This window comes from Dermacentor variabilis, chromosome 3 (genome assembly GCF_050947875.1).
Source record: "Dermacentor variabilis isolate Ectoservices chromosome 3, ASM5094787v1, whole genome shotgun sequence".
Lineage (NCBI taxonomy): Eukaryota > Metazoa > Arthropoda > Arachnida > Ixodida > Ixodidae > Dermacentor > Dermacentor variabilis.
The window spans coordinates 75015515-75038890 of NC_134570.1; the positions used below are offsets into that span (position 1 = coordinate 75015515).

General features: G+C 44.7%; 1 protein-coding gene and 1 non-coding gene across 19 annotated transcripts in view; both read left to right on the forward strand.

The window, feature by feature from the left end:
* The window catches only part of LOC142575880 (uncharacterized), an 81439-nt gene that overhangs the window by 50589 nt on the left and 7474 nt on the right, over window positions 1–23376 (forward strand). For 7 of the 18 annotated variants that reach the window (XR_012826725.1, XR_012826726.1, XM_075685633.1 and 4 more), the window contains exons 16-19: window positions 2629–2720; window positions 13763–13822; window positions 18595–18676; window positions 22317–22585. Coding sequence is in view for 16 of the 18 variants with exons in the window: in XM_075685633.1 (XP_075541748.1) it covers window positions 2629–2720; window positions 13763–13822; window positions 18595–18676; window positions 22317–22585 (503 nt within the window). In the remaining 2 variants the exon portion in view is untranslated. The remainder of the gene's footprint in view (window positions 1–2628; window positions 2721–13762; window positions 13823–18594; window positions 18677–22316; window positions 22586–23376) is intronic. The other 11 variants (XM_075685635.1, XM_075685639.1, XM_075685634.1 and 8 more) reach the window with 7 other exon arrangements.
* On the forward strand, window positions 943–1015 carry TRNAS-CGA (transfer RNA serine (anticodon CGA)). Its single transcript has one exon. It is a non-coding gene; the product is annotated as a tRNA-Ser (tRNA).

Consider the following 23376-nt stretch of genomic DNA (forward strand, 5'->3'; position numbering starts at 1 on the left):
GATCCTATTTCAATGCTATGTGCGTCTAATGTCAACATCAGCAGAAACAGCGCACTTGTCACTCTTAGGGTGAACAATCTGAAACAGTGTCTGCAGCATAGCTCGTGTGAAAGCGCCGTCGATGCAGCGAGACCACAGTGTTAGGTCAGTTTTGAGGCGTGGGTTCAGTTACTTGCTTATTAAAATTAATGCCTCAAGTAGCTGCCAGAGGTAACCAGGAAGGTTTGTCAAACCAATACTTCTCTACTTATCCTGGCCACATGTTTGGCATCCACCAGGAAATAATGCAGCCTTGCAACGTATCGTATGTTGACATTCAGCCTGGTGCCCTTGCACGCCGTAGGGCTTCACAAAAGTATTCTTGGTGAACTAAAGATGCCCAAACTCGCCATATGAGAAACAGTGGCCCAAAAGTTTGCTGATACGGACAGCGAGTACTATAGTCCTGACATACTTTAGTACAGGGTAAGAGGGGATGAGGTTTCTACAATGGTAAAAAATGGCCAAGAAATTGATTTTTAGAAAAACACATTTTAGGAATGCTTGTGCCTTCAAGCACCTGTCCTCAATTTATTAATACTGAGTTCAGTTGGCAAATAGAAAAAAAACATTACTTTCAAAACGCCATGGGAGCCGCGAAACGACCTGCGACAGGCAAGATTTGTTCATCTTCTGTGCATCTTGGACTGCTGCCATCTTGGGCATGTTTTGAAGCTGGTTTGTTTGTACATATTTTGTACCATCTCAACATGGTGCCTTCAGGTAGCAAATGTGGGTTTATTGACCAGTTGCCTTCACCAAAAAGATCATGTTCTCGTGATGCCTGCGGCAAAAAGGACGTGCCACGTCCGCCGCCAAGGTCTGTGAGTGGTGGCGCTGGCTAACACTCCCGGGGTTCTACTACGACACACAAATACCCAAGAAAGTGGATGGGAAAACGGCGCCGCGGTAGCTCAATTGGTAGAGCATCGCACTCGAAATGCGAAGGTTGTGGGTTCGGTTCCCACCTGCGGCAAGTTGTTTTTTCGTCCACTTTAATTTCCATTAATTCATCGTTTCTTTATTTCATTTATTAAGCACAAGTAGTTTCCCCTGTGGTGTCCTTGGTGTCAGTGTTTGTTGGCTCCTTCTGATATGACTAATAAAAATCGTGCCCCTCAGTTAACCCTCTTTCTTCTCGTTAATAACAAATTTGGTATCAGTGTACTTGTATTGACATGATATAGAGGGTGATGCTATTTCTACTACTCTAGCATCATTTTGTAAATTATAATTAAAAGTAATAATGAGTGAAAATAAAAATATTCACATAAATGTTCATCTGCTTACCTCTAGAATGCTTTCACACAAACAAAAATAGCATCACCCCCTGGAGCAAAATCTTTGGCATTAGGGTCATGCACTTACTTTTTGTGTTTAGCAAGGCGAAATTGCAAAACAAAATTCCCCGTAAGAAGTACTCATTAAGTTTATTTTCAGACGTCAATACCGTATTTATTTGAATCTAGGTCAATATACTAAACTCTACAGTCGGCTTAGATTAGAAGATATTAAAAAACGCACCAGTTTGTAATTGAAAATGATAAATACGGTGCATAGCTAAGCACCATCTGGCAAAGTATCGCAGCCATTACTAGCTGCGCAGAGGCATCATGAAAGCCGAGCGGGACTTCAGCATCGATGAGAAAAACGTAGGGGGCAATGGGAAACGCTTTTTATGTGTGTCGCAACGAGGGAACGACAGCGATAAGCAAGATAAGTGCGCAATAACAGAAAGGAGCTGTTCACCGAGATCGCGGCATGATTCGATGCGTACAAGAACCACCCTGTCCGTGCATGCATGCGTGGGCGCGCGGACATAAGCTTGCGCGTATCCAAAAGCATACGAGGCTAGCAGCGATGATGATGTAGAGTTAGCTCGGCATGTTCATATTAAATAAATGCCGTTTTCATTTTGTGAACGCTGTCCTCACTTTTTGTTCGGCTTACATTGGAGGCAAGTTTTTTCGTGGCTTCAGACATTCGGGGGTAGGCTTAGGATCGGGGTTGGCCTAGATTCGAGCAAATACAATAATTTTTGAACCAGAGTAGCTATCAAAAAGCAAATTATAAGTTTAAAATTGGCATGAAAAACTGATCGAAGCAGTGAAGTTTAGTTCTGATTGAATTAAAAATAAGAATCATTTTGGAACCAGCGTGCACTCCACTTAATCGGAGGCCCGAAATCGTTCTCAGAAAAGCGGCAAGAGCGGTCGCTCTGTTTGAGCGGCGCCATTTTGAGCTGGCACAAAATGCGCAAACTGAAAGCCACTTCAACACAAGCCCATAGTGACGGCTTGGGAAGTTTAAAGCAATTTTGCCTGGCTCAGGGCTCTCTTGGTGTTTTTAAAGCAGATTTTTTCCTGTTTACCAATTGGCATCAGCGTTAATCATTTGAAATCAGGTGCTTGAAGGCACGAATATTCCCAAAATGCATTTTTGTCAAAATAAATTTTTCTGACATTTTGACCATTCTGGAACTCGCATCCACTCTTAAACAAAATGCTATCACAGTGCTGTAGGATGCCCGTTGCATGCTGTATTTTGCTTGCATTGCAATTGTTACAAAATAAGCGTGCTGTTGTGCAGCAGGCAAGACCATGCCTACGATGCCGCCTGGAGTGCCTACTGCCATGCTGGGCCACCAGTTCCTTGTGGGAAATGCTGCCATGCCATACTATGTGAGTGCCTACAGTTTTGTCTTGCCTATTTGAAGTTTTCTTTCGTTGATCATGATTGGGTGTTTTCTTGGAGACAGCTGAGGGTTTATTGTGGGCATAAGGGCATCTTTGTCTTCATGCACCCCAGTTGTGCTGCGCTTCGTTCTCCTGTGGGAAGTGTCATCAAAAGATGTGGTGGCCCCTCGATACCTCTTGGGGCATTTGACTGCCCTTTGCATGCACTTGCCGGAGTGTTCATATTTGTAAATGTTTAAAAGCCGTTGTATACAGCCATTCGCACGGGCTATGTATGGCCCTCTGGGGGATCGGGTGTTAATTCTACAAGTGTGGCCACCAAATTTTAGTGAAAACAAGCAGCATTCCAGCAGCTGGAAAATGTAAGGCATTATTGCATGGCATTGTGTTTTTTCTGCACTCGCAAGATGCTTGAAGATGCATTGGAAGCTGGTCATCACACTGCAGGTCCTATTATGTAGCTGATAACGCTGACTGTCGAGTAAATGGGGCGCTCAAAGCCCTTCTAGTGGTCATCTAATGTTTTTTTTTTTTTTTTATCTTGCCACCGTCTTCCCCAATCACTTGAGGAAGGAATAAAGTTTGATTTAATTTGATTTGAAGCTGCTTTGTGCAGCAGCCAGCAGCTATTGACACTGGCAGCTTGAACTTGACGTCCTTGCTCTGCCCTTTTCTGTCCCTGGCACTTGTTGAGCACATTTTTGCTATTGGCAGGATTTATTTGGAAGTTAACATGGCCTTTGTCAAAAGCAAAAAAAATGCAATCCTTTCTGGGCAGAGGTAAACGCTGGACACCACTGTACCAGTGCTATGGTATCTTAATATGTAGTAGTGCAGCCAGTGTTAAAGCAAAGAGCATTGTTAGGCTGAGAATGGCAAGTGTCATTATCCACAGACGTGACGAAACAGCTCCAGGCACTATAAAAATGCTGAAACAGAATGGAGACAGCAAGGGTGCAACAGGAGCAGCATTTGATTACCGATAACTTTGTTAATCCAAAATTAATATTGAAAAAGTTTGCTTAACAAGATTCATGCAAAGAAGCCTGTTACTACCAGACAGGTATTCTTTTATAGGTGTTCCAAGGCATTCCTTTAAGGGGGGACACGGGTCTTTGGCACCGAAAAATCACGAAAAAAAACGAATTTTGGAAAATGGTATATTCGGAATCAACATTCATTATTCTACTAATCTGCAAAGTTTCATATCTGAAACATATCTATTTCAACCACAATATCATTCTTTTGCATTAAAGGTGGCTCAATTTGTGTAGGTGTAGAACCAAAAATGGTCCAATTTCAACGACATGCAGCTTTCGCGCTATAGCTCCACTCACGGCCATATTAGTATCATTTGAAGTAGCAGCTTTCCGTCCTCGATTTTCGTGCGCCAGTGCTTCTCTCCAGTCACTGCTAACAGTAGAGTAATGCCGCGAAAAAATCATGAAATGCCAGTTGCTATTGGCTGAGAGCATTGTCTGCAGAGCGTCTGTAGGTTGCGCGGGCGCCATTTTGTCCTGTTGTCGGAGACGAAAGCAACTTGCCGCGATGTCAACGAGAAAGTTTGTGTGCCGACATAAGTACGGCAAGAAAAGAAGGTCGTCGCTAATTCAAAACATCAGAAGAGTGGTTTAAAGATAGGCACCGAGGGCGAACTGCGAATCGAAGATGAGTGACTGCAGGCATCGACCGACCGAGCCGCTGAGCTGCGTACACCAGTGTTAGGCTTAGTGGCCCCGTCAACGAGTGACCGTGACGTCGGCCATGTTCGTCGGGATACAGTGATCCAGATGCCTTCAGATATAGATGAACGTAGGAAAAGAGCCGATGCCAAAGTTTGAGAGCTTGCATCGACTGCGGCAACGCAAAGAAAATCGGACTTGTTGGCCACGAGCGATTCCGGTAGCTGCCTGCCTGACGAGACCAATTTCATCGTGGTGTGTTTGGAATTGGTGAACACGCTTCTTGAACACCTACAGTGTAAGATATGTGGCATAAACGCGAAATTATGCCAAGAGGAGTTAGAACACTGCCTTGCCGTGAAGCTGTAACTTGTTTGCTCCAATTGCGGTGACAAAGCTACGTACAGCTACGATACAAGCTACGTAAATTGTACAGTGAGCTCAGGCTGGACAATCCCGGGAACATCGCCGTGTCCTACGACAGGTCTTCGATGAGCATTCGTCCCACATTAGAGGCGGCGCGGTTATTGAACTTTTTTTGGGGCTTGTCTTGGACCACGTTGTACTAAGCAACGTTTGTGCTAGTTGTGAACGCGGACCACAAGCTCATAACCCCCTCTATGAAGAATGGAAGACCAGTCACGTATGCCAAAAAACGGACAAGAAATCTGTCGAAATAGAGATTGAGGCTGGCCTTATTCTATTCGTGAGGTCCTGGGAGAAGCACCAGCTCAGATATAAGAGTTTTGTCAGATGGCGACAGCAGAACGTTCCTTGCCCTAAAGGAGGCTGAAGTCTATGGGTGTATAGATATCCAAAAAGAGGAATGTGTCAACCATTTGCAGAAGCGCACGGGGACAGCTCTCCACAATGTGCTGGCAAAGCACAAGGGCTCGAACCCACTAGGTGGAAAAGGGACGTTGACTGGTGACCTCGTGAACAAGCTCAGCTCGTACTACGGCTGGGCAATGAAGTCTCACAGTGACGACATTGAGACTATGCGAAAGGCTGTGATGGCGACATATCACCACGTAACATCAAATGATAGTCTCTCTAATCACAGCCTTTGTCCCACTGGTCCCAATTCTTGGTGCCGGCAAAATGCTGCGAAAGCTAAAGAGCCAGCACCAAAACATCGTTACAACCTTCCTGAGCATGTGGCCAAAGCTCTGCTGCCTGTCTACGAGCGGCCATCTGATAAGAAGTTTCTTGAGCGGTGTGTGTGTGGCAAAACTCAGAATAGTAATGAGAGCCTGCACTCGCTAATATGGGCACCCGCCCCAAAAGAGAGGCATTCATCTTTATTCACCATTGAAGCAGCTGTGGCAGAAGCTGTAATGAACTTCAATGCAGGCCATGAAAGAACCTCAGCTGGAATCCTACGTGAGCTTAGCATGAATCCTGGCCAGCGAAGCACCAAACGCATGAGAGAAAAGGATCGGCAGCGATCAGTCTCATCTGCACACAAACGTTCATCTGCAGACACTGTGCAACAAGCACTGAAGAAGCGCCATAAAAGTGGCAGTGATCAAAGGGATTATGCCCCAGGAGCATATTAGTGCTTTGCGAGTGCAAATGTGTTTACATTTCTCAATTTTCTTGTCTAAATAAAGCTTTTGTTTGTTTTTCTCACTTTATTAAAAATGCAAATTTTGGCCTCTCAGTGCATCCATAAACGCGATATCTCAGCTCCAGTTGCAGATATAGTAATAATTCTTTTTGCAGTGCACAGCTGAATGAATGGAGCACACATTGAAGCCGAGCAATTTTTAAATTTCCTTTTCACAAATACTTTATATGGTACAATTTCTCAATGGGTAATTACCGCTTATGAGACGCTCGTATTCAGTGGGCTTTTTAATATGAGACATAATTCCACAAACTAAAATCTGCTTGCATTATTGTGTCCCTTATGGTTTACCGAGTCCACAAACACGTATATAGAAAATTTTTAGCGAGCCATTATTTTTTCATTACTTTCACGCATGACAAATTATTTTTAATTATCTGACGAACTAAGCAAGCTAAAAGGAATGAAGTTGCATTTTTGGAATCTGCAAAAGAAACTGAACGAGTTTGCCAAGTTTCACCAAGTTTGGTCAAGAATGAGCGAGTTGTAATTTGACATGCGATATATATGTTTTTTTACCTTCCTCAAATTCTCAATATGTTTCAAGGTGCAGAAATGTGGTATAATAGACTTACTGCACTCCCGGGAGCCTAGCTATCAGATAAAGCAAAAATTGTTCAAATTGGACAATTAAGCAAGTAACTGTTCCTCCAGGAAAATTGCTTATTACCAAAAAAATGTGTGTTGAGAAAAGTGGAAAAAACTATCCACCATGTGAAAAAAGCATTTTATTCTCTTGTATGCATGAAATTGTCATAGCCAATGGCTCGGAAGGCTCTAGGGGAATAATCTAGATGGGGATTTCCTCGCTGCCTTCGCTTTGCAGCTGCTTGAAAAACTGCAGAGGACATTCGCTTTCCCTCCACACCAACAACCCGACAGTTCTTTTCAGGGGAGACACTACTATTGATATAAGGTTCATTTATTTATCAATAATAATAAAACTTTCGATCCTTATTAAGATTTCTGTGCTAATTTCAAATATGTAATTCTTTTTCCAATAGGCCATTTACTTCTGAACAGAAAAATGAAATTCATTGTTCATCATTTGCAGAAACAAGAGAAAAATAACCGCTCTACAAAAATTCATATTGTCACATGCCCAGTACTAGAAAACATAAGGAACACAATGGTAGGAATACCTTTTTGATATAACTAATATTAGTAACTCTACAACAATTCAATATTTACTGTTCCAAATGTGAGTTCTCTGCTGTCTGATCTAAAGAAGAATTGAAAAATTTTGAAGCTTAAATTCCAAAATCTGTTCCTACCACTATGTACTTTGCCTACTCAGCTACAAGCCACAACAAAAATTATAGCTCTACCTGCCTTGAAGGCAGAGAGATCGCTGCCACAAACCAGCAAGCAGTCAAAAATCGGCGTTTTGAGAGAACAAGAAAAAAAAGGTACATTCACTTTTAATCAAAAGTGCAAAAATAATTTGGCAGTATCTTGCAGTCAATGTGGCTAACAGCCACCAGGAACGTAGTCGCTCTGACCACGGCCACCCAAATGTGGCAAAAACATTGTTTAGCACTGTTCGCCGATTCCCGGTGGCTTGCATCGCGCGCATGGCAAGGTTGCCGTTCACACAGGTCGAGCTTCACGCCGGCACTTCCGCTTCCACTTGTCGCTGGCGTTGACACAAGAACTCGGAAGTTTTTTTGAGCATTCATCTTCCTCTGCAGCAAATCTGCACGCTGCAACATTGCAGTGTCAGGCCGAACGCAGCCGCTGTCCGGAACACCTCGTTGAGCTGGCTAGGCCTACTTCGGCATCACTTGCGGTTGGCGGCGGACAGTGTGGACGATTATCGATGTTCTCCGAAGGAATGGAACGCTTTTGAAAGTTATAAGCTGATTGAGTCTTCTTTTTGTCGAAGTTGTGCTTAGTGGCAAACTTCCCCGGTGGATCGGTCATCGTTGCGCATTTGTCACAAATCAACGAGATGTGCCATCGCGTTGCCGGTGGAATGGAGCAGATGACAGAAACCTCGTGCAGCCAACCACAGCATGCGTTTCTGGTCGCGCGCACTAGTCGGCGAATGGGATTGGGCATTTGGACTGTTTTTTTCTTCCCGGATTTTAACGTCACAGGCGAGCCGGCGGAGTCACTTTTGACGGGAAATTGAAGTAGAAAGGCTCCTCTTTCCAATGAGACCAAGATGGCTGTGATTGCGCGCGTAGGAAAAGTGCTACACGCCGCGATAAGAACGGTTGTTTTTGAGTCGAATTCAGCTCACAGTGATGTTATAAATTAATATTGCGGGCAAAATATTCTTCCACGATATGTGAAACTTGGTGAATTAAAGGAATAGTAGCTGTAGGTATTAAAAATTTTATTTTCAAAAAAATATTTTTTTTTTTGCTTTTTTTTTTTCCCTCAAGACTCGTGTCCCCCCTTAACATACTAAATTAAATTTCAACTGCGTGCCATGGTGACATTCAAAAGGCAGTAGTGGGCACACCCTGCTGCATCGTAGCCTTCACAGCACAAGGCATTGAAAGAGCAAGGAGCACAGCAGAGGCAGTGTTTCATTTGCAATAACTCCACTTCTGCTGAACTCATTGAATTACTTTTGCGACAAAGTATTTCTGAAATAGCCTATTTTCACTACAAATGTCTTTCTCCACTTCAATAAAAAGGGGTTCAGGGCCCCTTTGAATAAGCAACATTTACTTTTCAAGCTTTTTGAGTAGTGCGTATATTTGCAGCTTTTCCAATGATGACTTTCATTCTGAAATGCGCACAGTTGAATGAAACACTTGAAACCTGAGGAGAGGCTGCAAGAGTTGCACTGTTGCCAGATACATTTTATGGTATTCTGCTTAGCCAGTTGAAGTGAAAACCCAAGAAATGCAGTTGCTGATTGCAATAGTTAATTTACAATGTCTACATGTGGCACAACCAGGAATGTGGCTAAAAGAATGAGACGCAAATTAAATACAGCTATGAGCTTTAAGGGGGGACGCGGCCTTTGAAAACCGAAAATTCTTGAAAGTGTCACTTTTTGGAAAACCTCATATTCAGGCAGTATGTCTTATAAACTACCGTTTCTGTAAATATCAACGTCTAATTCATCACGAGACTATTTCAAATAAAGTTTATAACGAGCCGCGGCAGCTCTTGAGCAGCGAGCGAGCGCCATTTCTCAGCCGCTCAAGCGAGCACCGCCATCTTGATCTTGTTTTGTTTGCAAGTCCTTCGCATTTTTTTCCCGACATCGCTGCGGCAACGTGGTATAGGCGTTGCTTGCTCGAGATTGGGATGCTCGTGAGACCTTTCGAATTTCCCAAGGCTCAAAAGCGCAGCTGCGATTGGACAAAGCTTGTGCGCGGGAGATCGCGTGGCTGCTGTTGGCTGCTGCGTGCGCGGTCACGTGGTCACCTCCGGCTGCCGCAAGGCTTGTCGTCTGCTCCGGCTCCCTCGTTGCAGGCTTTGTGTTCGCTGTATGTCTTTCGCGATTTTTGCGATCGTTCACCGCTCTTTGTCGTAACGAGTTCTGGCATTACAATCCGGCACTGTGTCTTCTGCTTGAACAGTTGTGGGCTGCCAGGCACAGGACCAACGCTGGTCTCGAAACCGAGGCGAGTTTTCTCATTGTCTTGCCCATAGTCTGTAGCCATGGGTCGCACGTTTCAAAAGAAACGCAAGACTGAGCTTGCGTACAGAAAGCAAAAGCGGCGACCCCCTACTGCACAGAAGTCACTGGAAGTGATCGCCGATGAGCCGTACTCGTCAAATGGCAGTATGCGGATGCTGGCATCGGGTGTCAGCGTGACTTGCGGTGCCCCACTAAGGCGGCCACCAAGCAGTGACAGCGATGTCGCCCTGGATCCTGGGACATCAAGCTACGGCAGCGTACCGGACAATGCAACGGAGTTACGATGCAGGTCAGATTTGTCAGCAGAGGACTGTTTCCTTGATGTCAGTGCGCATCAGCGTGAGGCTCTTCAGCGGGACACTCAAGTCATTTCGGAAGTGATAAATGGCGCGTCAGCAGATGCCTTCAATCAGCAGAGCTGTGCCGAAGTTTCACTATTCAATACAGAGAACCAAGTTTTGTGTCAGCGGAAATGGTGCAAGCGCGCGCATCCACTGTTTGCCGAGTTGCTCGGTGCGATGTCGGCAACTGAGCAGAAGTTTGCGCTGACCGTGCTGCCAGAATGCGATACTACGCCTGCGCCAGAAGATGAGTTCTCAGTAGTTCAAATGGCTGCTCTAAATTCGCTAATTAAGGATGCCCTCTGCCCGATTTGCCGGATGCCCAGCCTAGCAGTGGACTGGGACACCAGACTTGGACTTGTGGTGAAAATGGTGCTAAAATGTTCTTGTGGTGTTATCAGCTCTCAGTGGTCCTCTCAAAGAAAGCAAGGTGCGAGGATTTTCGACATAAAGCTCAGATCTATGCAGGCAATCTGGGGCATTGGCAAAGGGACCCCTTCTCTGGATGACTTCTGGGCAGTGATGAATGTATCACATCGAGGACTGCACCAGAAGGCATACCAAAAGCATTCGAAGAAAGTGCTCAAGCCAGCAGCTGAACTGGCTGCGCAAACAGTTTTTGCAGATGCTGTGAAGGCTGTCAAGGATATCTACGAAGAAATGGAAGTGAATTTGACTAAGAACATTACAGTTGTGTATGATGGCTCGTGGCTAAAGCGTGGGCACAGCTCGCATATTGGCGTAGGCTGTGTAATAGAATTTTACACAGGTCTTGTGCTCGACTGTACAGTCTTGTTGAACTTCTGTCTTGGATGCGAAATAAGGTCAACCGAAAGCAACCCTGCATACCATGAATGAGAGAAGGCCCACCACTGCCAAAAAAAAAAAATGTCAGTGCAGGATGCATGGAAGTTGAAGCCGCACTACAGCTTTTTGGGCGCTCCCTTAGCAAAAACGACCTCAGATACACAAATGTAATCTGTGATTGAGACTGCCGCACCTATCTGGCCCTGTGCAATGAACAGACATATGGGTTCATACCTCTCACAAAGGAGGACTGTTTGAACCATGTTCAAGAAAGGATGGGCACAGCACTTCGCTTTCTTGTGAGCAAAGCCAAGAAGGGAGAGGCACTCGGTGGGAAAGGTGGCCTGACACAGGATTTGATAAGAAGATTGACTACTTACCATGGCCTAGCCCTGCGAAGTAGCACGAATGTGGAAGACATGCAAAGGACAGCAATGGCAACACTATATCACGTCGCATCCACAGATGCTGAGCCCCATCACAATCTGTGCCCACCTGGTGCCCGCAGCTGGTGCAGGCACCGTTCAGCTGAGGCAGAAGGCAAGCCACAACCTCCACACAAGTATTATCTTCCCAGCAGAGTTGTGCAAGCGCTGCTGCCAGTCTACCAACGCTTGTCTGACCCTCATTTACTAGCTCGGTGTAGTGGCAACAAGACACAGAACGCTGCAGAAAGCCTACATTCAGTGATTTGGTCATTAATATCGAAGCAAGAGCATGCCTTCCTTTTCTCTGTAGAAGCAGCAGTATGCGAGGCAGTTGCTAGGTATAATGCAGGCAGCTTACGAGCTTATACTGAGCTTTGCATTACACTGGGCATAAAACCTGGTGCCCTTGCCCTTTAGAGGGCTGCAGAGAAGGGACTGTCAGCGAGCCAGAAAATTGTCGTGCACGAAATCAAAGGGCAGAGACCCAAAAAGTCACGTGTAACCAAAGACAGCAAAAACTACAAAACGGTGCATTTTGAGAAATGTCAACTATTCCAAAAACTTTGAGAACCGTTTTCTCAAAAGTGTGCTTTGAGCATTCTGCGTTGTCTGTGGAAAGGGTGGCATGAGAATTCCTGGACCAATTTTAATCCGGTTTGTTTTTGTGTGTTCCCTAAAGTGTGCATGAGGGTATGACAGTCTTCAATATCTTGCGGAGGGCATAGTTATTTTTCTGCATGCTAATTTGTGAATTACATTTCTGGTTCAATTAGTGAAGGTGAACATGATGTTCTGTGTAAAAAAAATAAAGCAGTTAAAAAAGTTTTGGAACTGTTGTATCCTGTAGTGCTTTTTGAGCAAAGGTTAACACTACAGAAAGCTCCCTGGCATGTTTCATTACAGTGTCAGGTTTTCCACAAGCAGAACACATGTAACATTTTTTTTGAAAACTAGCCAAGGTATCCTAATGAAACTTCATATTTCTTTATTTAAGACACTTTCGAATGTGGCTGCCAAATTTCGTTGCTCTAGGTCAAAAAACAACAAAATTAGTTCTGATCGCCACCTCCCCCCCTTAAAGAATGAAGCAAAATCGCACTATAAGCCGCAGCTGCTACCTAAAGAGAAGCTTCCAAGTAAACACCTGCTCACAAGTCAAGGAACGGTTTATGATCTAAGGCGCTACATCTTGCACCTCAAGAATATGAACTAGCCGGTCTCGTAGCCTTGGCTCTGCTGAGAGGAACTATTCAAACAGTATAGGCCTCTCTCTTTCACAGATGCGACCAACTTTGCATTTTGGATGCATTAACGAAACACTAGCCAACAACACATCTTGCTGCAAACACCACACTTCGTCGGGACAAAAAATGCACAGCTCGCCACTATCAAAACACGCACGAAACTTACCTTTAAGCTTACCTCGAATGTAGACTAAAAAAAAAGCGAGGACAGCATTCACAAAATATAAACGGCATTTATTGAATATGAACATGCCAAGCTCATTCTAAATCGCTTTCTTCTTATCGCTGTCATCTCCTCGTTGCGGCTGGCGCGCGTAAAAAACATCGTTGCCAAAGTCCCATCGGCTTGAATGTTTGGCAATGCCTCTGGTAGCAGCTGGTAGCAGCTGCAATACTGACTTTTTTAGATGACACTAGCTATGCACCATATTTATCAGTTTCAGTTAAAAAGAAAACTGGCGCGTTTTCTTAAATCCTCAAATCTAAGCTGACCCTAGAGTTTGGTACATAATTATTAAAAAAAATACGCTATTAGCCTAGATTCAAATATAGTATTAATGGCTGTGCACCTATGCATGGCCTATGCTGTAGTAGCATCCAGATAATTACTTGTCCCTTTTGTTGTATTCCTGGGTATTGATGCTTAAGAATTCTAGGAAGAGGGAAGCCACACAAACAAATGTAGGCAAAACACTACCTGTGTTTAGGCCTGCAGTGAATGTTGCAGTAACATCGTTTCACACTCTGCACAGATGTCATTTGTGCAGTGGGAGCCCTCATGGCCTTGTATTGCAGGGACTTGTTCAGTAGCTCAGTGGCTATGGTTTTGCATTGCTGAGCTCAAACTTGCGGATTTAATCTTGGCTGCACCTGTACCATGCATTGGATTGTACAAAACCCCACATGGTAAAAATTAATATGGGGTCCCCCACTACCATGTGCATCATAATCACATTGGGGCTTTACCACGCAAAACGCTTGAAGCTTTGGTAAACGAATTCTGCTCAATGGAAGCTTTGCAATGTGTGTATGGCTTCCTTGTTCCAGAGGTGTGTACAGGCAAAAGTAGTGCCCTATATTGGTGCAGTTTACTTTGATGTACATTGAAACATGGCATGTGTTGCGATTTGGTTGCATTTATATTATGTTTCTGTTGTTTGGTTCTGTGATGAGCTTTTGAAAGCATGATGATCCTGACCTTTTTATTTATTTCTTTTTTTTTCTCCTGTCCTTTTTTTTTTTTCCCCTTTTGTTTTCTGTTTGCCCCGACCCACAAACGGGCTTGCAGCAGCAGCCTTTGTATAGCTACGAAGACTTGCAAGTGCTACAGACTAGAATGCCACACCTGGTAGGTCTCACTCACTCTGTCTCCTTGGTTTGAGAGCACTGGCATATTTTCTTTTCCTTATTTACACAAGCTTCTCTGTCTACACAAGCTTCTGATTTCCTTGCTTTTTCACTTGGTTGCTGTGCCGTGCTGTTTTTCTTGCTGCCTCTTGTGCTTTATAGCGATTTCTCCTTGCACTCATGTTTTCTCCCATTGTTCTGCACTGTTCATTTCTCACTCTCTTCTAACAGCTACTCATTTTCACACTGCTTGTAAGGGACTTGTGTCTCCTTAAGTTTTGAGCGGCACCACAGCTTTTAGTCCTATAGCAAATTTAATATAGAGAGCTATTTATTATTCACACTGGCACTTTGGGTTAGTTGGGTTTGTGGGCATTGAAGCATCTGGACACGCTTCTAGACTTAAAAAGGCGTACAGTATGCATTACATATGCATTTGGTTGCTTGCCCTGGTCATGTGGTGGCATATAGAGGTGCGCTGCAGGTAGGACAGCAGTGAAAGCATCACACTTGTCCACTGCATCCTGGAATTCATAGGATTTCTTGAAAATCGAACATGGTGGGATGGAAAAAGAAAACTAACTACTCCAAAGCATCCTGTGTGTTGGGAGATGTGTGCAACAAACACATTTGTTCACTGATTGGGCATTTTAGCCAAGTTGTTGCTATACATGTTGCTCACTTCAGATAGAATGGCGATGCTTAGTAAAGTATCATGGTTCTGTGAAGAAATATATAATTGTTTTGCTAGCACTCAGGACTGCATGTGGGTGTTTCCTGTGCGATTGTGCACAGGTTGCCTATACGCTGGCTCTGTGTTGTGCATTTGGGTTTTGTTTGGGTATGCAAATTTACCCAGTTTTTTTTTTTTTTCAGTAACTTCTGCAATGTAACCTTGTTTTTGTGCAGCTGTGTTACGTTTATGTAGTGCAAAAGTCTGTTTTTGCACTCCATCGTGGGCATTTTACTTCGCCTGCAGCAGGCTTTAATTACTTGCCTGTTGCACTGTGATGTGTCCCCAGTGTTGCTAATGAAATTTCCGCTTCCGTTTCTCGTTACTTCCTTTGTACTGTGTTTGATGCACTGTACAGGTGTTCTTTATAAAGTGCTCTCTTCAGCAAGATTTTTTTCAAGTGCATGTAAGTAACATCCGGGATGTTGTTACTGTTGTGTGTGTGCATGTAATTGCATTGACATCGCTATTCTCTCTGAATTGAGTTTCTGAACTTGCAGCCTCAGCTAAATTTTGTTAAAGAATGTATGCCCTGTTGCCTAAAGTTGCAGAGGCATTGGCAGATTTGGACATCTTTTGTGAATATGCCTCAGGGGTGCCGTATAAAAAGTGCCAGTGTGATTATTCTTAATTATGATTATTAACATTACTGCAAACTTTCTTGCATATCTTTGCTTGTCTTGTTTGCTGAACCCTTGAGAACTTTATTTCCATTGCCATAGTAAAGAGTCTCATAATTAAATGTATCAAGTGGCAATCCAATGGCACATACTATTTCCAAAATACTTTTGGCATAGTGGCATTGACCATTGTTAGGTCATTCTTTTTGCACCGTGGAGCTCGTACTAATAAATTTGCTCTGTGCTTTATGAGAGTGTGTGGTGTAAAATGCATGGCCTGACACTGCACCAAAAGTAGGTCAGAAATAGATCCCATGTGGTTGCCATTTTGTTGCTTTATAAGCTCGCATTTGTTTGTACCCTTGTCACACGAAAATCATTGGAGTTGCCTACACCTAAGGTTCTCTCACCCAAGCAGTGTATCTCCACTCTTAGACGACGTTAGGATGGATAGTTGGGCGTGTTGGTTAAGCATGATCTGAAGTGAAGGCGCTAAAATGACGGAGGACAAAGAACACACATACACACAGGCGCCCTGTGTGTATGTGTGTTTCTTCTTTGTCCTCCATCATTTTAGCGCCTTCACTTCAGATCATTCCACTCTTAAGCAATAGTTAAACCACCCTTAGTGGCTGTGAGCAGGTGAGCTTGAGCATAACTGCAAACGATCGACTCTTGCTGCACTCAACATTGTGATCCCAAACATCTCCACTAACGTCATTGCCCACTCCCCCCTGCATTGTACACAGCAGAAGGTGTAGGAGAGTTGAGACCGATAATACACCTGAAGCACTGACTTCCTCATCAGTGGGAAGTGTACATTAAAGCTCCTGCATCCGCGCGCCACCGCCGTTTTCTTAAGTAGCGACAACCTTTGTATGGCGCCGCCTTTTCTCCTCACACCAAATCCGGTTCCGGCGTTTCCGCTTCCTGGAGTTGCGCTGCGGGAATTTCCGCTTTGACTGCTGTTAGACGATGGCAAGACGCCCGCGCATGCTTAGCAGAGCTGTGGCAGTCACCTTAAGAAGAATGCAAAGGGGACAAGCTGTTGTATTCTGCTGAAGTAGTAGTTCGCGGTCACTGTTTTCCAAATGCACGAAAAACGGCAGTGGTCTCCAAGCGCCCAGGCACTATATTCCACTGTACGTTGTCGCTCGTGCCACAACCGGTTGCAGGTTGACGCGAAGCAGCGATTATGAGCAGATCGCTTGTTACAATAGGCGATGGTTCTTGGATGGAATCGCATTCACAGTTTCAACCACAGCTGGTGCAATTAAAACCTCTCCAGCGACGCGAAAGTAAACAACGCTAAAGAACAAAATGTCACTTCCACTCGGAACAGGAAGCTGCAGCTACGTAAGTTCCGCTTGGCGCCGGAAGCTAAGGGGGGTGAGTGGGAGAGGCTCGTGGAGGAGGAGGGCAAGTTGGCGGTACTTAACCTAGTCGGCGGAAACATGTATGGAGGGGCTTTAGTGTACATATGAGGAAACTGTTGCTTTATGAATGTAAACAGAAAAATGAGGTTTATTGCAGCATACAGTTTACAAAAGAAATGAATCAAAATAAAGATTTATCAGGGGTCAGTACGACTGCTTCACAAAACAAAAATACCCATGCACTTTCAGTGTGCGCTTTACCACCGAAAGAAAAACATTTCACAAATTTGAGCGTGCGACAGTAATATTTGTCATTTTCATCTAGCAAGTCGCATGATTTAGAGCTAGCAAAGTTGTAAACTAAGATATGCAAAGCAGGTCCTGTGAAGCACTGAGGTTTTGAAAGTGTAGGCAAAGTTAATATTGGAGCAAGTATGACCGAAACTGTTCCGTACAGCATAGAAATATTCTACAGGTAGAGGCAGTACAATCAACGGCCAGTTTTCAGGCATGCCCTATAATTCGCACTCCTTCCTCGTATAGCCAGTGGACAAGAACGTCGGAAATTCTGCACGCAGAAACCATTTGCCGTCCCATTTTCCAGACTTCTGCCGTGACTGCAGGTTCGAAACGGCATTAATGAAAGTCACCACTGCCGCCATTTTGGTTATTTCGCAGACTCGAACCAGTGCTCTCACACGCTGGTCCGCTGGCAGCTGTACCTACCACCGCAGCAATGCTAACTAGACCCAACTGGTTCAGTGTTCACCACCAATTTTCCTGCTGTTTAGTGCCATGTTTTTCATTGAAACAATTCGTCAGTGTCGGCAATGGTGGCAATTCCACCTCTGTCGTCCTCGCTGATAGCTTCGAAGCGCGGAAAGCATGCCAAGGGTCAAGCATTCCATTATTGGGTTCCCAGTAGTAAGCCTCGCTGTAATACAGCAGGGTCACGGGGGGAAGCAAACGCGATGTATTGCGGCGAAACATACGAGTAGAGAGAGGCGACTGTCACTGGACACAGTGTGTATTTTTTAAGGATAACGTGTGCACCCGTCATTTTTTGTCACAGTACGAGCATCGATATGCCTAATAAGTGTACTGGCAGGCCTTCAGAGCTATTTTAGATGTTTAGGTGGCAATTTGAGCCCTTGGGGGCACTAAAAGGCATGCATTCATTTTTCTGGACGTTTTCTCTGCCCCTAAGGAGCCCGAAAGAATCGGAAATTGATTCTACATAGTGCACTCAGACATTGAAGCCACAGGGTATTTTCCCCCGTGAGAGTGGAGTTAATAATTTTGCACAATATAGCTACAGATTGCCTAATGTAGTGCAATGCATGTTCACCCCATTTGTATCACTTGGCAAGTCTCTCATAAATTGCTAGCTGCTTCATATACAGTGACCTTCAGAGAGCACTGATCTGTTGACATTGGCGATTTCTCAGACAGCTCCAGTACGACCGTGTGACAGGGGTGTTGCATGTTGTTGGTTCATTGCAGAGGCTGTGCAGTGATAGTAGTAATACAGTGCAGAGTTTGAAGAGTAGTAATTTTTTAGCAGCAAGTGCAGGGCACAATGAGGCTTCAACATGTTAATCTTTTCTCAGCTTTGGATGAGCTTAGCTCACTCTTGCGATTTTAAACATAGCTGTTTAGACAAGCTTTGCTGCTAAAATGGATATATTTTGGCAAGCAATGCAGAGAATGCTCTTGCCGTTACGTGTATTGTAGTACTAGTATGGCCTATGTTTGGAGGCTCTTAGCTGTAAATTTCATCAGTATGTAACGTTTGTGCTGCCTTGCTGTATTCCCTTCAATATCTGTAGTGGAAAGGTTTGGTGCTTTTCATGGGTACAGCATCTTTACAAACGAGTGTTCTAGCAAGGAGAGTAGCCTTTTACGTTGCGACGAAGGCATAGGGGGGTGTGTTTGCCATGGCTGCTCGCACTTATACTCTTTTAGGACGAAGATTCTCTGTGGGCTTTGCTAGAGGGCATTGTGCCCTTCCCTTTTTTTTTCTTCCTCAACCTGGCCAACACAGGGCTACTATGACATGCAGTACCCTGTGCCTGCCACGAGCCTAGCCGGCCGAGACCTTACATTGAACAACATGGCTTACGCAGGTGAGTGTTGCCCCATTGCTAATAAGTAAAAGCAGCGAAATGGCTGTGCTAAGCTATACAGTTTTTTTTTTTTTTTTTTTTTCAACAGCATTCAGATTGCCCTTTAGCAGACAGTGGGCGTCCTTAAGCAGCGCACCACAATGCTTTGCTGTGGGACGAATGTGAGGGTAATCCCAGAATCCTGACAGACCCAGTGAGAGCTGTCCCGGCTGCATTTATTGCAATATACGAGAATGTCTGGTACTACAGCCACACGTAACAGGCACGTTGACCTAGCCCAGTTTGAGCCTTTGCCCTTTGTGCCCTCTTTGTAACTGCAATGTTGCATCAAAATATTTTTTACGCAATGTACTATTTCGTTGCTAAAGGGCAATGAAAAGGCAATGAAATTGTAGAGCTGGATGAAAGCCTTCAGGCAGAAAGACACTCGGTTCAGACAGTCGCGTTGCTTCTCTTCATTGCACAATGTCTCGTGCCGTGTTCCCTCACGACAACTTCTTGGCAAGCACGAGAAATGACTGTAGTCAGCTATGACTACAGTCATTCTATTGCAGTCATTCTGCTTCACTAAGTTTGCGCATCGCGAGCAGACGAGCATGTGCAGATCGTTCACTGACACTTGTGTCAGCAAGGTATTACATTGTTGTATGCCATGAAAACAGATGAAAAAAACTTCAGTGAGTTAGCGTGAAAGTGCTACTGAAAGTGAGCTGCATAGCAAGAAAGAAAGAGATGGACAGGGGCACTTGTGACATAAGTGTCATGCAGTCCCTTGGCTCCTGTGTGTGGGAGAAGGCAGGGCAGCAATGTCTCTTGCGGGTGCTATTTAAGACAAAGGGGCAGTATGTAGCAGTGAAGTTTGCCTCCTGGCAGCATGCCTTTGTAGCGTTTAAGTTCTTTCAGTCTCCTGTAAAAATGAATGTTATAGGGGGAGCAAATCCCCTAGTCAATCCTTTGCATGGGCTTTTTGTATGCCCCCTAGACATTTGTATGTTGCTCAGTAAATTTGTTTTGAAGAAAAAGGTAGTAAATAAAAATATTTCAGTAGAACACTCAAACGTCACTTGCAACTTCCAGCATACAACCAAAATTTCCTACAGGGTGTAGTAGAGCAACACAGTAATTGAGGTCACAGCGCTGAATTAACAAGGACAAGAAAGCCAACTAGTGGACGTCCTGGCGTCTTTCTTCTCCCATGTCGAGTCAATTCAGCGTTAACACCCCAATTACTGCAACGAATCAACTAAATATCCGTACCCTTGGTAAGCAACACAACTCTCGATTGCAAACTGCATCATCAGCGAAAAGTAAAATCGCTTTTTGTGGTTACCATGTTTTGAAAGCTTCTATTCTGTTGGGCACCATTGCAGCTTATTTGTGGATAATATGTTCTTGGCAACGCCTTTCAGAAGTAAAGACTGAATTTGGTCCTGAATTTCAGTAATGTGTTCTATGCGATACATGACCACATTCTGTGGGGCATCAAGCAAGGAGATGAAAGAGGAATAACAGACTTTCCAATAATCGGGTGAAACTTGCACCCGTGAGGGACCAGTGTTTCCAGTAATTTGGGTGGCAAGCATAGTGAAGGCAACATGTGCCTTGTAAGGTGACATGGCAGTTACAATATTAGTGTGCGTACTTGCAGCCTCTCCAATGATGATAACTTTAAAATGACTTTCGTTCTCCTGAGTGAAGTGTAGCTGAATGAAACACTTGAAAACTGAGGTGGGGCTGCAAATTTCGCACTTGCACCTTCACAAGTACATTTCTAATAGATGGTGATTGCATGGCAAAAAAGAAACTGGTACGAATAATGTTTTCCAGGGTATCCTTCAGACCTTAAAGGAAGCATTCTTGCGAAAGTCCAATCACTTGCTTGTTAATGAAACACTACTGTCACGGTGTATTTCTGATGCCTGCATTACTAAAAAAAGAAAGCATGGTCTTTGAGACTGGCCGTGGTTACATGTTAGGCCTGTTGGTATGTCATACTAAAGACACACTTACACTAGGCCAACCCAACACTGGCAAGAGAATGAGAAGACGGTGCTGGTAATTGGCCTGTTAGTCAGCATACAGACTGGGATACATAGCGCAAAAAATGGCACAGGGACAAGCAGGAACACAGGAAGAACGCTCGTCCTGTGTTCCTGCTTGTCCGTGTCATTTTTTGCGCTATGTATCCCAGTCTGTATGTATCCCACCAACACGCCCAAACTTCTTCCCTGCTACAGTTAGTCAGCAGGCTGTGTCGCTGAGAGAGACTCTGTCGCATTAAGCCGACAACACCGCCAGCACGAATGACGACAGCGAATCGTGGCAGCGTAACACCATTTTGTGACGCCAACACTGACAAAACCAATCTGCGGACTGTTTTTCAGCCAGTCTTCATGAAATGGTCCGCAGTAGCTGCACTTCTATATATACTTAATCGTGTCCAAAATTAATGGAAACATACTTCTGAAGTTGAAATGCACGATTGTCAGCCCTTGCCAGCAGTCTGCAGCAGAGCCAGTGCCGATCTTGTTCATCGGAGAAACAAACTACGAGGGAGTTTGTGAGCATATGCCGATAATTGCGGGCCTTAATTAATGACCCGATCTCGCTAGGCCGATACAATTTTAATTTTGGTCTCTTGAGTTCAGTGTAGTTCACTTCTGTCCATAGCAACATGAAATGGATCACTCTCGACTTCGTACAATCCGGACACAAGCGACCGACATGTCACGGAAAGCAAGAACCTGTTACCAAAATGGGCAGTGAAAGCCATTTGCGAAGCATGGTCGCTCGTATCCGCTTGTCTCTGGGAGATGCTACGCTGATTGCCAGTGCAAATCTTTGTTTGCAGCATTTCGTCAGTATTCCAGGTCAGCGCTGCATAGTTTCTACTGTTTTCCACAAAAACATTGGCTTCCGCTGTATTTGAAAGTATACCACGAACGGCAGCAAGTATAAACATAAACAAATGAGCCTTGTGGCACCTTCTACGAGCAAAAAACAAGCAAGCATTCATAATTTATTACCTCTGAGATGTGACAGTGCTTGTAATCTAAGAGGCTATGTCCAGCTTATATAGCTGCCTTTTTTAGGTCTAATGGGCTCGGAAACCAAGAATTTATCTCTGAAATAGCACAAAGTTGTCACTAATAGTTTGTTGTTGAAGCATCATTACTCTGATAGCAAATACTTGTTGGAGCCGATAGATCTGAAGCGACCGGCTTTCGCCTAGAAGGCAGCTCCATCTTCAGTCATGTATGGTCATGCCGTTGCGTTGTGAAAAGAAAATTGCCCAGCTCTCTGCCGATGCTTCGCCAACACGGGTGGAAAACGCTGTCGCCATCAGTCGGCAGACCAAAATCAGTGTCATATCAGCCTAGTGTGATTGAGCCTGAAGGCCTAAGGCATAGCGCACCCAGCACAGGATAAATGATCAACACCGAACACACAGTGCTAGTGCCTTGTGTATGTGTTCTGTGTTGCTCTTTTGTCTTATGCAGAGTGCTTGATCTCTTAGGTCTTTACTTTGCGATGGGTTTTCTCTGAGGGTAGCCAGTAGTCTGTGTGTGTGATGTGAACACTCCCTGTTTCACAACTGCCAACTCGAGACGCACTGTTCCCTCTTGGCTCTGCCTTGCAGAGAGTAACAAGTTTGGCCGTGGTGAGAACAGCGACAGCAGTCCCGGCACGGTAGCTGGGGTGGGACCCCAAGGGGCTGCAGCGGGTGCTGCAGCTGCTGCCCAGGGTGTGGCCCAAGGGGGACAGCAGGGTGCACCCCCCACGGCAGGACAGCAGGCAGCAGCCAGCCAGCAATTCCTGAACACACTGCCCCCTGGATATGGCTACTACTTCCCATCCAACCTCATGCCCGGATCCATCCACCACTACGGACCACCGCCCATGTTCCCTGTGAGTGGTGGTCTGTTCTTCACAGGCCTGTTCACGCTTGTATGTTGCCGTCTGCATGCACACTAAATTCATTATGAAGCGTTGAGATGCCTTTGTTTGGGGGGAAAGGGGGCACACAACTCAACCAAACCAGGGCCAGTTCAGGGCAATGCTCCGTGTTTTGCTCGTATGCCAAGTATAGAGCATACAGTTTGAGGCAGTAAAAGCATATTCTGGGTGTGGAGTGGTTCCAAGGACCCTGTATTCCTGTGAAAAACTCTGGCCATATATATATATTTTTTTTTCACGCTTTCATTCACACTGCAATCTTTCGTGTTTGTTCACTAAGATAAGCCTTTCCTTCCAGTTTATTTGTTTGCCTTTGATCTCTGGGGCAGGGGGGTGAGGAGGAGGGGGGGGGGCTCAGTTCTCATATTTACGCAATTTCACTTTTAAACCATAACTTCTGCAGTTGTGATTGTGGTGGCCCTGGGTGGTTTGTTTATGTGTAACATGTGGGAAGATCCTTTAGACAAATTCGATGCTAAAGGAGTGATTTATGGCAATTATTGATATGTGTGAGCAAATTGTGATTGGAAGTAGCTTCTCTTTCAGTTCCACGCCGTGCGTTCTGATGCCACGCAAGTGTTTAACTTTAGCACGTCTACCCCGCCTAGCGTTTCTGGGTGGCGTGCTTTTCATTTCTTCCGCCTGCACTTAGGGCCCTTTGCTTCCCGTCTTCACCATTAACATGAAGTAAAATGTAAACACTGGATGAAAATGCGGTGTTTATGTGTAGATTATAGTGACAA